We start from the raw sequence: 17774 nt of genomic DNA, 5'->3' as shown, positions 1-17774 counted from the left end.
ATAATAATTAACCATACCTAAGAATGACTTGAGTTCAGAGACATTTTTAGGCGAAGGTGCCTCCTTAATAGCTTTAACTTTTTCTTCTGCCGGGTATAACTCTTGTGCATCCGCCCAGTTGCCCAAATAAACGACTTCACTTGCCTGGAAGGTACACTTTTCTTTTTTTAAGCATATCCCTGCTTCCAAAAATCGTTTCAAGACTTCCTCCAAATTAGCCACGTGTTCAGCTTCCGTGAACCCCTTTATTAGGACATCGTCCAGGTAGACCATGACTTGAGGCGGTCCTTGCAGCAAGCTCTCAATCGTCCTCTATCGCGCAGGCCGAAGAAACACTGAAGGGCAGGCACATATATTGATATAACCCTTTGTGGGTGTTAATGGTCACAAATTCTCTGGAGGTATCATCCAGTTCCAGCTGCTGATATGCTTGGCTCATATCTAGTTTATGATAAGTTGTCCCCTCCAGCTAATTTAGCATAGAGGTCTTCAATCTTGGGGATAGGGTGCTTGCCCAAATTGGCAGTTTTGTTTACCGTTAGTTTATAGTCCCCACAGATCCGGATGGTCTGATCCGGTCTTAAGACAGGGATTATAGGTGCTGCCCACTCTGACAATTCAACTGGCTGTATGACCCCCAACTTCATTAAACAGTTCAATTCATGGAAACATAGAAACTAGGAGCAGGAATAGGCCATTTGCGCCTGCTCCACCATTCAATATGATCAGTGTCAACCTTCTCCCTCAGAGCCCATGGCACCAGCCTTGCTTTAAAGAAACGAGGAGTTGCTTCTGAGTAAACACAGATCTTAGCCTGTAGGCCTTTGATTCTCCCTAGTTCATCTCGAAAAACCATACCATATTTCTTTAGCAGCTCTGGCAGTCCTCCTACTCATAACTGAAAAATTTCAGACCAATTTAGTTTAATTTCTTTCAACCAATCACGATCTAGAAGGCTTGGTCCTTCGCTTTCTACTACCATCTCTGGGAGTTGTACTGTTGGTGCTTATAATAAACAGATACAGTGGTAATACCCTTCACTTGGATAGCTTTGCCAGTATGTTTTCAATTTGGCTAAAGTCTGCTTCAAATTCAATTGTTGAGTAAAAGCAAAATACTGCGGATGCTGGAAATCTGAAACAAAAACAAAAATTGCTGGAAAAACTCAGCAGGTCTGACAGCATCTGTGGAGAGAAAGACAGAGTTAACATTTCGAGTCCAGATGACTCTTCTTCAGAACTAAAGAGTAGAAATGTGGTGAAATATATACTGTTTAAGGGGGGTGGGACAGGTGAAGCTGGATAGAAGGCCAGTGATAGGTGGAGGCAAAGGAGAGATTGCAAAAGATGTCATAAACAAAAAGTCGAAGGGGTGTTGATGGTGGTGATACTGGCTAAAGGAGATGCTAATGGTGACATTAAGAGTAGAAAGCAGGATGAGCAAGTGACAGATGGCCCTTGTGGGGGTGGGGTGGGGGGAGGGGGAGGTGTGGGAGAAAAGATCAAAATAGGCTAAAGGTGGAAATAAAACAATGAATGAAAATAAGTTTTAAAAATAATAATAGAAATAGGAGGGAAAAAATGTATATATAAAAATTTTTAAATTAAAAAATATTTGAAAAAAGGGGATCAAAAAAGGGTTTTGATCCCCTTTTTTCAAATATTGATTTTAAAATTTTTTATATATAGATTTTTTTCCCCACCTATCTATTATTATTTTTAAAATTTATTTCCATTCATTGTTTTATCCCTTCGACCTTTTGTATATGAGATCTTTTGCATTCTCTCCTTTGCCTCCACCTATCACTGGCCTGCTATCCAGCTTCATCTGTCCCACCCCCCCTTAAACAGTATATATGTCACCACATTTCTACTTCTCTTTAGTTCTGAAGAAGAGTCATCTGGACTCGAAACGTTAACCTTGTCTTTCACTCCACAGGTGCTTTTCCAGCAATTTTTGTTTTGGGTTCAATTATTGAGTACCCTGTTTAAATATTTGAAGGTTTGCTCTCCCACTACAGTGGTCGAAGCACCAGTGTCTGCTTTCTTCATTAAAAGTTTTCCAATTACCTGCAGAGTAACAGTGATTAGCTCTGTCTTCCCTACTTTTTACATTAAACAGGGAGTAAATATCAGAATTGGTGGTTTCTGGTTCTTCCACATTATGTGCTTCGATTAACTTAGCTTGTTGCCTGGGAGTCTGTCTCAATCTTGCTTTACAATGCGTCAGTATGTGCCCTCTTTCATGCCAAAAATAGCGCTCCACCTCTTTAAAATAGCAAGTTTCAGGAGTATGGGTGCTTCCACATCGGTAATAATTCATTTTCAGATATGCTGCTGAGCTATTTCCTGCATTTATTTTAAATTTTTGGGTAGTGGGGACTATCTGCTTCACGGCGGAATCCCGGTTTTCGTGCCAAACCCGGCTGTCGGTTCCCACCCCAACTGGAAAACGGCACCATTTTGTGCACCTTGTATAGCCTGCGCTCGCATTGGCGCTTTCTACTTCAAATGCTATTTCCAATGCTTTTTCAAAGTTGAGGTTTACTTCAGCTAATAATCATCCTTGAATGGCTTCATCTTGCACACCGCAGACCAAACAATCCCTGAGCATATCGCTTATGGTGTCCCCGAAATCAGTGTTCAGTCAGTTATTTAAATTTTGCCACATATGTTGCAATGGTCTCCCCAGGGCTCTAGCCCTCGAATTAAACCTGAACCTTTGCATGGTGACTGAGGGTTTGGGTTGGAAGTGCCCCTTTAAGAGGTCTACCAATTCACCAAAGGTCTTTGAATCAGGGGCTTTTGGGGTTGTCAAATTTGGGATTAAATTATAGATTTTACTCCCGCAAACACTTAGGAAATTGCTCTCCTCTTTTCCTCCCCAGTTATTTTGTTTGCTTGGAAACAGAACCCAAGATGTTCTACATATTGACACCAATCCTCTGTGGATGATTCAAAGTGGTCAATCCTGCCAAAATGTGGCATATCTGGTGAGTATGTCTTCCCTTTCTTCTGTCTAACAGGATACTCTCAGTTGCTGGGCGAGGGACAACACCACACCCGATTTATCCTTGTCGCCAGTTTGTTATGGACTTGATTTTCCAGATAGGTTTCTCATTAGAAACGTAGAACTTTATTTAACATCAATTTGCTGGGTGAAGAATCGCACACTCTAAGGTGTGACCACCAGTCTTGAGAGTAGTGGTGCCAAGGTTGGTCTACACATCAGCTGTCAGAAGACCAAGCTGTCAGAAGACCAAGACAATGATGACTGGGGGGGCAACAAGGCCCTCTCATCACCATCGGGCAACAGGACATTAACAACATTGACCACTTCTCTGTAGTAATTGTAGCTTTAAGGAATGTGGTAACTGTAGCAGTTACATGCTTCCATCAAGCTCCACAACTAGTAGGAGAGGAACTCCCACTCTAAGGTTCCCCGCGCTTAGAGCTGATTTGTTCACATTGTTACGTGATACTATACAACACAATAAGTCTTAAAGCTACAGGTTGGATACCTGGCTCCATCTACCCTGCTTCTGCTGGATGTCTGTACCATCGCCTCCAAGACTGATTCATCTCTGCATGCCTATCTCATCGTGCGATGTCAACACCACTGAAAAGTGAATTATCCAGCATCGGTCTTCAACCCACTGACCTCCATGGAGGAATACCCCATTGGATTTTGATTCTGGACTCGGGAAACAAATTTTTTTTTCTCTGTGGTCTCTGTACTGCAAATCTTTATTTTCTCTATCCTTCTCTTTATTATCTGAGTACAAGGGGGACATTGCAAACCCTCTTTTGTGGTTTGAGTATGTGCAAATAAACAAACCTTCATCCTATATTGGGTTTGCTGTGGGGTTATTAATAGAAAATTGGATTGCACCACAACTCAGGGGTTGGGAAATACGCTTATAAAGAGGGAAACAAATCAAAACACCTTTCTGTTTACAAACGGGAGGTGAGAGGAGAAATTATTGCTGTTTAAATTAACACCCCTACTGTCCGTAACAACCCTCCATACTGCCTTCACATCCTTCCTAAAGTGCAGTGCCCAGAACTGGACACAATGCACCAGCTATGGCTAAACCAGTGTTTTATACAGGTTTTTCATAACTTCCTTGCTTTTGGAATTTATGCCAATATTTAAAGTCCCGGGACTGTATGCTCTCTTAAGCGGCTTCTCATTCAGAATAGATTAGCAGTACATCACCTTAACATCTTGTCCACCTTGTGGGTCTGGGACTTTCTAGAAACAATCCTTCTTTGGTTTCTAAGGCTCCAACATTGTCTGGGTAACATGGCTGCCTACAGTTATGAACCCTCTCCTCTCCTTGCCACACATCTAGCAACTGTGAAGACCGAATTCTGCGTTCAGTGTGTTTTGCTCACTGGCCTTTGAGAAGAAAATGTGGCATTATATGTGCTTCCCCGCCACCACTATCCTATCCTCTCCCCTGGAGATGGGTCCATAATTATACCCAGATAATAGGATTTTTAAAGTTTTTTTTTGCTAAGCACTTTCATATATTGGGCATTATTTTACTGTCCCCACCAGCAGGGTTTGCAGGTGGGGGCCTGTAAAATTCTGCAGGTATCCTTCTTGCCACCTGTCTGCTTGCCCTTGACCTGCCAACAATTTTAATGGTGGGGTGCAGGGGTGGCAGTGTGGGCAAGGCCTAGGGTAGCCTAAGCACGTTCGCCCCAATTGAAGCCCTTAAGTGGCTCATTAATGGCTACTTCACAGCCTGGCCACAATTTTTAAGCCAGCAGGAAGAGGTCAGGGACAGGGGTAGAAGGCTCCCTCAAGGGCCCCCTTCCCAGATTGGGGGCCTCCTGCCTGCAGCCTTGCAACCCAACCCCTTCCCCAGGCCTCTTTTCCTGGCCCCACAGAGGCCCCCGAAGACCAACTTACCTGCTTCCTGGGATCATGGCACTTTGTTCTGTGGGACTCAGTGCAGTCCCAGCAGCGGCTACCGCTCCTGGTGGCACTGCTGGGACTGTAGAGCTGTCGCCAATCAGCTCTCCGAGGTAGGACATCCTCCCCAGGTGGGGAAAGAAATCCTGCCTGCAACAAATTAGTGCTCCAGCGAGTGTTAGAGCGTGGGTGTGCTCCCTGTCGACTATTTCTGCAGTGGTGTGGGAAACCCCGCCATCTGAAAAATTTTGTAGAGGTCTGACCTGTTAGAGGTTAAATAACCCACCAGTGAGATTCATAAACAATGATCCATATTGGCTTATGACTGGAAAAAAAAGCAACTCATGATTTTTATACCAAATCTCTTGAGTTGGTCTCTTGAATAATGAAATGGAGAAGTTGGTATGTCTGAATTTATCAGCTGCTTTGGCAACCTCTGTAATGGTTCCGGTTATAAATTTGGGTTTGCAGTAGATATCTACTTGGGGTCAGTGACACAAGGCACTTCCATAAGTGATTTGAGTATCCTATATTTGTAGGAGTTGATTCACTGCCTCATTATATCTACCTGTATGATAGCTGAGGGTATTATAATAGCACCATCAGATACTCAGGTCTTTCACCATGTATTTCTTTAATCTCTCAAAGTGAGCTGTGCAAACTCTTGATGAAACAAGGTCTGATATGATTCAATATTAAGGTGAACATCAAGTAAAATGCACAGCCCTGTCCCTATTATGATCTAAACCCGCTCACAAGTTGACAATCCTAAGTTAACTGTCAGTAACATTTCCTGTTGTTGACCATAGGTGTACATAACTGAGCCTGGCTAGAGATAAAGATCTGAGTTTCTGGCTGATACAGACTTAAACTACCCTAAGATCTTAATCTTAGAGAAAAAGTAAGACAGAGACATTGGAAGACAGGGAGACAGACAGAGGACAGTACTGTTCCATCAGCTCTGTGATCCAAGATCCAAGTGAATCATAAGAAATAAGAACAGGAACAGGCCATTTGGCCCCTCGAGCCTGCTCCGCCATTCAATATCATAGCTGATCTTCTTGTGTTTTGATTTCCACATTGCCATCTAACCCCAATAACCTTCAATTCTCTCGCCTGGCAAGAATCTATCTGCCTTGCCTTAAAAATATTCAGTGACCCCGCTTCCACCAGCTTCTGAGGCAGAGAGTTCCAAAGTCGCACAACCCCTTGAGAGAAAAAAATTCTCATCTCTGTCCTAAAAGGGCGACCCTAATTTTTAAACAGTGCCCCCTAGTTCTGGACTTGTCTACAAGAGGAAACATCCTTTCGACATCCATCTTGTGAAGGCCGTTCAGGATCTTGTATACTTCAATCAAATTACCCCTCACTCTTCTAAACTCCAGTGGAAACAAGCCCAGTCTGTCCAACCTTTCCTTATAAGACAACCCACTCATTTCAGGTACCAATCTGGTAAACCTCATCTGAACCGTCTCCAATGCATTTACATCCTTCCTTAAATGTGGAGATCAAAACTGCACGTAGTATTCAAGGTGTGGTCTCACCAATGCCCTGTATAACTGAAGCATAACATCCTTGCTTTTATGTTCAATCCCTCTCCTAATAGAAGATAACATTCCATTAGCCTTCTTAATTACTTGCTGTACCTGCATTCTAATTTTGTGTGACTCGTACTAGAACACCTAGATCCCTCTGCACCCCAGAATTATGCAGCCGTTTTCCATTTAAGTAATACTCTGCTTTTTTGTTCTTCCTGCCAAAGTGAACAACTTCCCATTTTCCCACATTAAACTCCATTTGCCAGATCTTTGCCCACTCACTCAACCTATCTATATAAACCTGCAACCTCATGTTCTCTTCACAACATATTTTTCTACCCATCTTTGTGTTAACTGCAAATTTAGCTACCATGTCTTCACTCCCCTTATCTAAGTCATTGATGTAAATTGTAAAAAGTTGAAGCGCCAACACAGAACCCTGTGGGACTCCACTTGTCACATCCTGCCAGTGTGAAAAAGACCCATTTACGCATACTTTCTGCCAGCCAGCCAATCTCCTATCCATGCTAATATATTACCCCCTCCACCATGTGCTTTCATATTCCGTAATAACCTTTAATAAATGCCTTCTGGAAATCTAAGTACAATACGTCTACAGGCTCCCCTTTATCCACTGCGCATGTTACCCCTTCAAAAAATCTCCAATAAATGGGTTAAACATGATTTTCCTTTCACAAAACCATGCTAACTCTTTCCAATTGCCTTGAGCTCTTCTAAGTGCCCAGCTATAACCTCCTTAATGATCGATTCCAGCAACTTCCCCACGACAGACATCAAGCTAACTGGCCTATAGCTTCAGGTTTACTGCCTCCCTCCTGCCTGGAATAGGGGAGTTATATTTGCTACTTTCCAGTCTGATGGAACCTTTCCAGAATCTAGCGAATTTTGGAAAATTAACACCAGTGCATCAACTACCTCATTAGCCGTCTCTTTTAAGGCCCTAGGACATAATCGATCGGAACCTGGAGACTTGCCAGCCCGCAGCTCCATCAATTTGCTCAGTTCCATTTCCCTAGCGATTTCAATTTCACCAAGTTCCTTTCTCCCGTTCACCTCCTGATTTGCAGCCATTACTGGAATGTTTTTTGTATCCTCTAGTGAACACAGAAGCAAAACATTTGTTCATTTCTTCTGCCATATCTTTATTTTCTACTATTAACTCCCCACTGTCACTCTCTAGGGGACCAGCACTCACTTTACTTACTCTTTTCCTTTTTAAATACCTGTAGAAACTCTTGCTATCCGTTTTTACATTTCTAGCCAGCTTCCTCTTATACTCATTTCTTTCTCCTGCTTAACCTTTTAGTCATTCTCTGCTGTTCTTCATATTCTGTGCAATCATCTGTCCTGCTACTCACCTTTAGTTAACCACACATGGTGGGTCCTCCCCTTAGAATTTTTCTTTATAATAGGAATGCACATATTCTGAATACTCTGAAATATCTCCTTAAATGTTTGCCACTGCTTCTCTATTGATCTATCCAATAGCCTAGTTTCCCAGTTCACAGACTCATATAGCTAACAATCAAATTATACTGCCATGAATTAGAAACCCCTTCCAACTGTTGTGAAGCTCAGAGCAATTACATTGTTTAGCGAAGGCCCCTACATTGAATAAAAAAACTTCCTTGTATGAGTAACATAAACTGCCATATTATCAGAAAACATTGATATGTGCCAGTCCATAATTTGATGGGTCTACTTTTGAGTACTTTATCTGATTCTCCTAATCAATATACTCAATAGTTTGTGTCTTGTAGGTAGTCTTTTTTTTAAAAAACTGAACCTGACCTAACATCAGTAACATAATATAAATGAAATCTGATTGACCAAGTGGGTCAAAATTCCAATATGCTACAGTGCTATAAAAATGTAATCAGCACAAAAGTTTGAACAGATTTAAAATAGAGAATATTACACATTCTGAATGTTTTTTTTCAATATACAGAAACACAAACACTAACACAAGGTCTTCAAATTCAAATGCTGTATTACAATTGAAGCAGTAACAGAGATTTTGCTGGTAAGGGGATCCACCCACCTAGGAACTCTCAGCCTTCCTGTACAGGCCAGCAAAGTTGTCTCTACTGTACTGTTTATGATGAAACTTTGTCTGACATCAGTGTAGGTCCCTGGCCAGAAAATTAACTCTAGATGTGCCTTTCAACAACTATGCATGCTGCTTTTCCCTTTTATCATCAATGCTACCTTATAATATATACAAAGACCAGTAGCCTAGATATGACATTTCAAATACAACATTTTGCAGTAAAAAGCAAGTGTAAAAATGATTTTGTTTCACCTTCAACCATGAACATAGGTGTTTTTCCACCACCATGTGCCAGCATCTCTCTGCGATAGCGCTCTCCCACAGCCCTGAGGAAAAAAAGGTAATGTTACATCACGTGCACTCTTACCTTGCTCAGCAGCAAAGCTTGTGATCCACATTTTTAGAACAGAGTTGGATCTATTTATAAATGCAGTAGCATCAGCTTTGAAATGATAAATTTACCATATTATAGGAAAGTGCTGAAAAATATAGCTGTTTTTAGCTTATTTCTTTTAACCTGAAAGTAATGAGCACTACTTTATCTAAATTTATATTTACAGTTGACATCACAGTGCCTGTTGATTACATTTTTATGTTGTTTTCATCTAAATGTCAAAAAGCACATTTATTCCTTTTTTCTGGAAAAAGGAACGACTTCCATGTCACAGGGGTTAATAATGTGTTGGGTCTTGGGACATCCCATAATACAACTGATGCATAGCATCCATGAGCAAAATTTAAATCTTTTCCTGTAGATAGTCCTGACCTTCCATTAGGTGTGTTTAGCTAACTTGCAGCTAAACCTGCAGCCATTGGACCTCAAACAACACCAGCTTATATTTATGACACAAAGGTGAGGATGACACAAATAGTCTACAGAGGGATATAGACAGGTTAAGTGAAAGGGCAAAAATGTGGCAGATGGAATATAATGTGGGAAAGTGTGAGGTTATGCACTTTGACAGGAAGAATAGAGATGAATATTATTTAAATGGAGAAAAAATGAAGAAAGCTGCAGCACAGAGGGATTTGGGGACCCTCATACATGAATCCCAAAAAGCTAGCATACAAGTTTAGCAGGTAATAGGGAAGGCAAATGGAATGTTGGCCTTTATTTCAAAGGGAATGGAGTATAAAAATAAGGAAGTCTTGCTAAAACTATACAAGGCACTAGTTGGACCACACCTAGAATACTGTGAACAGTTTTGGTCCCCTTATCTAAGGAAAGACATACTGGCATTGGAGGCAGTCCAGAGAAAGTTCACTAGGTTGATCCCGGGGATGGAGGGATTTTCTTATGGGGAGAGGTTGAATCGGTTGGACCTGTACTCATTGGAGTTAGAAGAATGAGAGGCGACCTTATTGAAACATTAAAGATTCTTAGAGGGCTTGACAGGGTAGATGCTGAGAGGTTGTTTCCCCTTGTGGGAGAATCTGGGGCCAGAGGGCATAGTCTCAGAGTAAGGAGGCACCCATTTAAAACAGAGATGAGGAGGAATTTCTTCTCTCAGAGGGTAGTCAATCTGTGGAATTCTTTACCACAGAGGGCTGTAGAGGCTGGGTCGTTAAGTATATTCAAGACTGAGATAGACAGATTTTTAATCAGTAAGGGAATCAAGGGTTATGGGGAAAAGGCAGGAAAGTGGAGTTGAGGATTATCAGATCAGCCATAATCTAATTGAATTGCAGAGCAGACTCGATGGGTCAAATGGCCTGCTTCTGCTCCTAAGTCTAATGGTCTTATATAACACCCTTAAGCTAATAAAACATCCTAAGGCTCTTCACAAGAGTGTTATAAGGCAAAATTTAACACCAAGCCACATAGTGATATTAGGATAGATGAGGATAGTGAGGCAGAGAGGTTTAGTGCATGAATTCTAGAGTTTAGGACCTTCACAGCTGAACACATGACCACCAATGTAATCTGCTAGCATGTGTCTTCCTCTCACCCCTCAAAAGGTTCATTTGACCCTTACATAGCCCTTGATGTTCTCCTGGTATTGAAAATCCTGCCAACCTACCAGTCTTCAAATATGACAGTGCAACATGCTGGTAGCTATAATTAAATATTTCAATAAAATTGCCACACGAGATCAGCTCAGTTAAGTGTAAGCATAGCCAGTAGATGATTCACAATGATCCATTTTATCAGCTCCATATTGTTCATTAAATCATTAAATTTAGCTTTGTAATTAACCTTGAACCCAATTAACATACTTTGCTTTTAGCTGATCACATTAGGGCTACATGTGCCTATGTAAGTAGTCAGGTAGTTTGGGTATTTCACTTGGGTTTTTTGAGATATTATTTACCAGCATTGTGCGGCACATGCAATGATGTTATCCAAACAATATTTATGGTAAGGTGGCATGCAACAACAAATTTGTTGTTGAATGATTTTGGTGTTAACAACTCACTAGATCGTGCAATGACGTGACAAGAATTGGTTTGTTCATTTATCAAGATTAAGGCATCTGCCAACAAAATCTTTTGAACGTATTAAATAGATAATTTAAATTGGTGGACAAAATTTTATTTAAGTCATGAGCAAATAACAATAACTAGGCAATTTATTAACCCACAGATTTTACTTATTGTAGACTCCCCTGGTTTATATTTACGTATTTAGAACAATAAAAGGCCACCAGAATCATAAATGTTCACCCTCATGCCTAGGCTGATTTCATCCTCATTCACCAAACATCTCCTCCTGCACTTCCCAGGAAAGACACAAATAATCTAGAGAATTATAGCCATGGGCAGAACTTTACGCTGAAACCCCACCAAAGCCAAAGCATTTTTGAATGGCTCACCGCATTTTACGGCCCCACCCCTGCTGGGTCGTAAAATTCTGCCCCAAGTCTTCTGGAAAATGGTTTTCTTGCTTGCATGTTTGAATATAATGGCCTAGGTCTTCCAATCATAACACTAAAATCATAGATCATACAGCACAGAGGGAAGCCATTCAGGCCATGCATCTCCCTGAAACAACTATCCAATTAGCCCATTTTAACAGATTACAATCAACACAATAAGAAAATATTGGCCAACGTTGAGAAATTGCATAATTTACACTGTTTACACAATATTAATTATAAAACCCAGTTACACATAACCTGGCTTAAATATGAATGTTCCAATTTAGCCACTCAATTTAATCTAATTGACTAAAGAGCTGGGACTATTAGCTTATCACAGAAATGGAATAAGACAATGTTCTATGCATGCCTTAGATACAGCAGAACTTCTACTCTCTCCCACATTGCTTGGCATCTATTCCATTAATTATTTCTGTCTGTTTTTCTTCCCTCTCTGCAAAATGCCTTAGGACATTTCTACATTAAATACAATGTATACATACAAGCTATTATTGTCTAAAAATGAGCACCATGGAATAGATGAGATGGGTTTGCTGTGTTGGGGGGAGGAGGGGGGCACTCAACTGAACTGCCAGTCTCCAGAGTCTGCAATGAAGGAGTTATTAAATAGTGCTAGACACTTGGCCACAGTGATAGAAGCATTCAGAAGGAAATTGCAGGTGGAACTCTCAAGCTATCCTTGCATAATGTAGGTTAATTGCCTGCTTGTCCTCACAATCAATAGGTCACATGATCTGAAGGGGTTAGAAAAAGGGAAAGAACAAATAATAAATGCAAAAGAGCTTTTTGAAACTGAAAGAGTTCTACCTCTATTTGTTATTTTTATTTATTCTTTCACAGGATGTGGGCGTCGCTGGCTAGGCCAGCATTTATTGTCCATTCCCAATTGCCCTAGAGAAGCTGGTGGTGAGCCACCTTCTTGAACTGCTGCAGTTCATGTGGTATAGTTACACCCACAGTGCTGTTAGGAAAGGATTTCCAAGATTTTGAACCAAAGACAGTGATGGAACAATTATATAATTCCAAGTCAAAATGGTGTGAGGCTTGTAGGGGGACTTGCAGATGATGGTGCATTCTGGTTGCAACAATACTACTCCTCCAAGAGATATTATCTCTTGCATAACTAAGCTATTAAAACATCCTTGGAATGTTAAGTGTACAATAATCAAAATTCAAAACTCACTTGTGCTACAAAGTTGAAACATATTTTTGGTAGATCAATGAGGTTTAAACCCATTTTGCTCTTAAACGCATTCAGTTACTACACTATGTAAAATGAGGTTCAAAGAACTTGAAATGCAGCCAGTTTGTTTAATTCAGGCCTGCAAAAAAGTGACAGTCGGGCTTCAAACTTATTTTTCATGTGACAATTAATTGTCAGAGTAAAAAAGAATTAAAAAACACATCACCAAGTATTTTTTATTGTACGCTGAAAAGTCATTGGGCATTTAAATTAATTTTGAAGTTTCTTGCCGCTGCAGTAATTTTTGCTGCTTGGTCAAGCAAGCGGTACATTTTCTAGTTCTGCATTCAGTCTAAGTTTAAAAGAAATCTGCTTACACATTACGTTATCCATCCAAGTCAACATTTTAAAAACCTTAATTATATCTTTATTCTTTAATGAAACCAGTTCAATGCATAGAATCATCTAGCACAAAAGGAGGCCACATGTCCTTGTGTCTTGCCATCTCTTTGAAAGCAGTATACAAATAGTCTCACTGCCCTGCTCTTTGCCTATAGTCCTGCATTTTTTATTTTTTCATGTGTATATCTAATCCCCTTTGATAGTGACTACTGAATCTGCTTGCACCATCTTTTCAGGCATGACATGCCAGATCATAATAATTTGTTGCGCAAAAGAAACTCAATTTTCCCCTGGATTTTTTTTTCACCAATTATCTTCAATCTGCATCCCCTGTTACTGGGTTCCAAGAGTCTCTCTTCATAATACAGAACACAAAGTCCAATTTCTTTGTGATTGATCACAATTATTTCCATGTTATCATTTTCTAACCTGTTAAGTGGGTCCTTCATGAAACATTGTTTCCAAACCATGGAGGCTACAGCTCTTGACATTAGGTAGGAATAATACTTGGCACCATATCCAACAAGGTGGCTAAAACGCAGCTGCCATGCCTAAAAAGAAAATAAAACTGTAAGTCTTTGCTCTCCTCTCCAGAATTTGAAAATATTTTGAGTGAAGTTAACCAATATATATACTTCAGAATAAACCTCTTTTGCTGCAGTACAAGGCAGATATTGCAACTATTAGGAGGATACAGATGAAAGCTACAATAATGATTTGAGGGGACTGAGGGATTGGATTAGTAGGGCTGATTATGTAAATTGGGAATGTTCTCACTAGGAAAGACAAGGGTGAGAGAAGATATGACTGTTGGTTGTACGATTCTAAAAGCACAAAATAACATAGGCCCCAACAAGTTATTTCACTTCATCTAGCATCTAGCACAGCAGAACCAGAGGTCACGGCCTGTGCTTGAAGCAGGGTAAATTCAAAACTAATCTGTGGAAACAATATTGCTGTGAGTGAATGGCTAATCTATTATGCCTTAGGAAATGTTGGAAGCAGATAGTACTCATTAATTTCAATGCAATTTAGATAACTTTCTTTCAGAAATTAACATTTTGGCTTACAGGATATGGTTTGTGAAAAATGATAGGTATAGCATGCCTGGGATAACAGATGACTTTGGACCTATGATTTCCAAATTTTTCAACCTCTGGGATGTTCCTTGCATCATGTTGTCTAATTAATAGCCAACGAAGGTGATCTAGAACACAGTCTTAATTCATCTAGCAATTCCTGTGTTCCCAAGCAGAGAACACTTGTCAATAAGACGTCTCTTTTCTCCCTTAGATAATAGAAAATATTTTCTTTTAACACTCAAACGGTAATGCCTACTTTAATGAATATCATTAATGCTACTGATATAATACTAAACAAGAATAAAACACAACTTTAAGGTGAATATGTTCAGTGTAAAATGCTCCATTTCCATTCAAAAAAGGCTCTGCTGTGATTAAAAACGCAATGTTGAAAATTCACTCTGCAGATCCAAAGGTATTCAATTCAGATTTAACACGCACCGTAAATGTGCCGAGTTAGCAGCTTTCATACTATTAAGTGTGACTGACATACTGATTGCTGATGACGGCAAGAGGGCAGCACTTACTTTAAAATTTGATAAACCTAAGTATTCCCATCGTGATGGTTATCGTCCCATTATAATAGTCAGCAAAAGGCGTTATTATGGCTTTATCTGTATAATAGTAGAAAAAGCAAACCACCACCCAATCTTTAACAAAAATGAAGTATATACAAGTGAAAAAATTGTTCTACAATTTCATTAAAAAATAGTTCCACTCTGAATAAGATTGCTAAAACAAGGTGTGAATTCCTAGCACTCCCAAAGAGAGTAAGCTTAGGATGCCAAGAAATGCCTTACTTAGTATATCAGCTTCAGAAATGCCTTGTTTAGCGCACAGCCTGAGTTCAGAGGAAACACATGAGCAAAGCGCAGGCTTCACTGTAAGCAACCACTATTCACAATAGGACCTGACCCCCAACAAAATGGTTCAGAACATGTTCTCTCCATCCTCCTCTCAACTCAAACAGGGCCAGTTAACCTCATGAATATCCATACTCCAACACTGTGCTCCAAAACAGAGGTGAAAGACCTGTTCTATGAGTAGCTTGGCATTGCTATCAGCAGAACCCCCAAGTCAGAACAGGGGTATGGAAAATGCTAGAGTCTATTACAAAGGATGTGATAACAGGACACTTAGAAAATATCAATGTGATTAGACAAAGTCAACATGGATTTATGAAAGGGAAATCATGTTTGACAAACCTACTGGAGTTTTTGAGGGCGTAACAACAGAATAGATGAGGGAGAACCAGTGGATGTGGTGTATTTGAATTTTCAGAAAGCTTTTGATAAAGTCCCACATAAGAAGTTAGTGTGCAAAATTAAAGCACATGGGATTGGGGGTAATATAATTGGCATGGATTGAGAATTGGTTAGCAGACATAAATAGAGAGTAGGAATAAATGGGTCTTTTTCAGAATGGCAGGCGGCGACTGGTGGGGTACCTCACGGATCAGTAATTGGGCCACAGCTATTCACAAGATATATCAATGATTTGGATGAGGGAACCAAATGTAATATTTCCAAGTTTGCTGACAACACAAAATTGGGTGGGAATGTGAGTGGTGAGGGGCATATTAAGAGGCTTCAAGGCGATTTAGACAGGTTGAGTAAGTGGGCAAATACATGGCAGGTGCAGTATAACTTGGATAAGTGTGAAGTTATGCACTTTGGTAGGAAAGACAGAATGGAAGAGTATTATTTAAATTGTGATAGATTGGAAAATGTTGATGTACAAAGGGACCTGGGTGTCCTTGTATACCAATCACTGAAAGCGAGCATGCAGTTGCAGCTAGCAGTTAAGAAGGCAAATGTTATCCTGGTCTTCATTGCAAGAGGGCTTGAGTACAGGAGCAAGGATGTCTTACTGCAGCTGTACAGGGCCTTGGTGAGACCACACTTGGAGTGCAGTTTTGGTCTCCTTACCTGAGAAAGGGTATACTTGCCATAAAGGGGGTGCAACGAAGGTTCACCAGGCTGATTCCTGGGATGGGAGAATTGTCATATAAGGAGATAAAAACAAAAAACTGCGGATGCTGGAAATCCAAAACAAAAACAGAATTACCTGGAAAAACTCAGCAGGTCTGGCAGCATCAGCGGAGAAGAACAAAGTTGACGTTTCGAGTCCTCATGACCCTTCAACAGAACTAAGTAAAAATAGGAGAGGGGTGAAGCTTATATTTCACCCCTCTCCTATTTTTATTTTTACTTAGTTCTGTTGAAGGGTCATGAGGACTCGAAACGTCAGCTTTGTTCTTCTCCGCCGATGCTGCCAGACCTGCTGAGTTTTTCCAGGTAATTGTTTTTGTTTTGTGTCATATAAGGAGAATTTGGGCCGATTATGCCTGTATTCACTGGAGTTTAGAAGAATGAGAAGGGATCTCATCGAAATGTATAAAATTCTGACAGGGCTGGATAGACTGGATGCAGGGATGATGTTTCCTCTGGCTCAAGGTCTAGAACAAGGGGTCACAATCTCTGGATATGCGAAAGGCCATTTAGGAATGAGATGAGGAGAAACTTCTTCACTCAGGTGGTGGTGAACCTGTGGAATTCTCTACCGCAGAGGGCTGTGGAGGCCAAGTCACTGAATATATTTAAGGAGGAAATAGATTTCTAGATTCTAAAGATGTCAAGGGGTATGGGGAGAGAGTGGGAGTACGGCATTGAGGTAGAGGATCAGCCATGATCATACTGAATGGCAGACTAGCATTCCAAACCAAAAACCCCTTCAGCAGCAATTGGACAGGCTTTCTCATGCCTGTGAAGAGTTTGGTTTGACCATCAGCATCAGGAAGATGAATGTCATGGTCCATGATATTCCCATGCTACCTCCATCAGCACTGACAAGTGATGCTGGAGGTTGTTGATAGCTTCACCTTTATAGGCTCCACAATCACCAGCAATTTGTCGCTCAATGCATCGCAAAAGCTGCAGCTGTTAGGTCCAAGCTGAGTAAGAGAGTGTGGAACAACAGCAAACTGACTGAGAACACCAAACTGATAATCGACCAAACCTACATCCTCAGTGCCCTCCTCTGAAGTATGAGACATAGACAACATATGCTAAGCAAGAAAAAAGACCAAAATGGTTTCATCTTCACCATCTCAGACATATCCTCAACATCAATTGGCAGGACTAGGTTACCAACTGGGGGTCCTGGATCGTGCTAATTCCATCCACACACACCAATTGCTAAGCCAACGACAATTGCGCTGGCTCAGCCATGTTCATCGGATGAATGACAGCCAAAGACCTTCTGTATGATGAACTAGCCATTAGGTCACGGCCTTCTGGGCACCCATACCTCCACCATAAGGTCGCCTACAAGCGAGATATGAAGATGGCACACACTGATACCGACAACTGACAGATAGTCGCTGACAGCCGTGATCTCTGGAGGCTGACTGTTTAAAGGCCATTGGAACGGGTGAGCAGAAAGGAAGAACTCAGCTGGCCAAGAAGAGGGCCCAGAGAAAACAGGCCAGTGAATTGTGCACCTTCGCAGCCCAATGTCTTCCACTGCAGCAAATGCTGCAGAGACTACCATGCCAGAGTCAGGTTCCTGAGTCACACCATGTGATGCTTAACACTGAGCTGACCACTACAGTGCAAATCATCGTCTTGCAAGATGGAAGGCTGCCGCCACTGTTGTTTTGTCAACAAATGCTGCAGCCAGTTGTTTGGGTTTCTT

At 40.9% G+C, this 17774-nt stretch overlaps 1 protein-coding gene across 2 annotated transcripts in view; it reads right to left on the bottom strand.

Annotated features, from left to right (window-relative positions):
- mipepa (mitochondrial intermediate peptidase a) overlaps positions 1 to 17774 on the bottom strand; it is a 172719-nt gene that overhangs the window by 24002 nt on the left and 130943 nt on the right. The window contains exons 17-18 of one of the 2 annotated variants that reach the window (XM_078545421.1): positions 13426 to 13547; positions 8785 to 8858 (exon numbers count right to left, since the gene is read on the bottom strand). In XM_078545421.1, coding sequence (XP_078401547.1) covers positions 8785 to 8858; positions 13426 to 13547 — 196 coding nt within the window. The remainder of the gene's footprint in view (positions 1 to 8784; positions 8859 to 13425; positions 13548 to 17774) is intronic. The other variant, XM_078545422.1, reaches the window with a different exon arrangement.

This window comes from Cetorhinus maximus, chromosome 7, assembly GCF_964194155.1.
Source record: "Cetorhinus maximus chromosome 7, sCetMax3.hap1.1, whole genome shotgun sequence".
NCBI classification, from domain to species: domain Eukaryota; kingdom Metazoa; phylum Chordata; class Chondrichthyes; order Lamniformes; family Cetorhinidae; genus Cetorhinus; species Cetorhinus maximus.
This window is presented reverse-complemented; position numbering and strand designations above follow the sequence as displayed.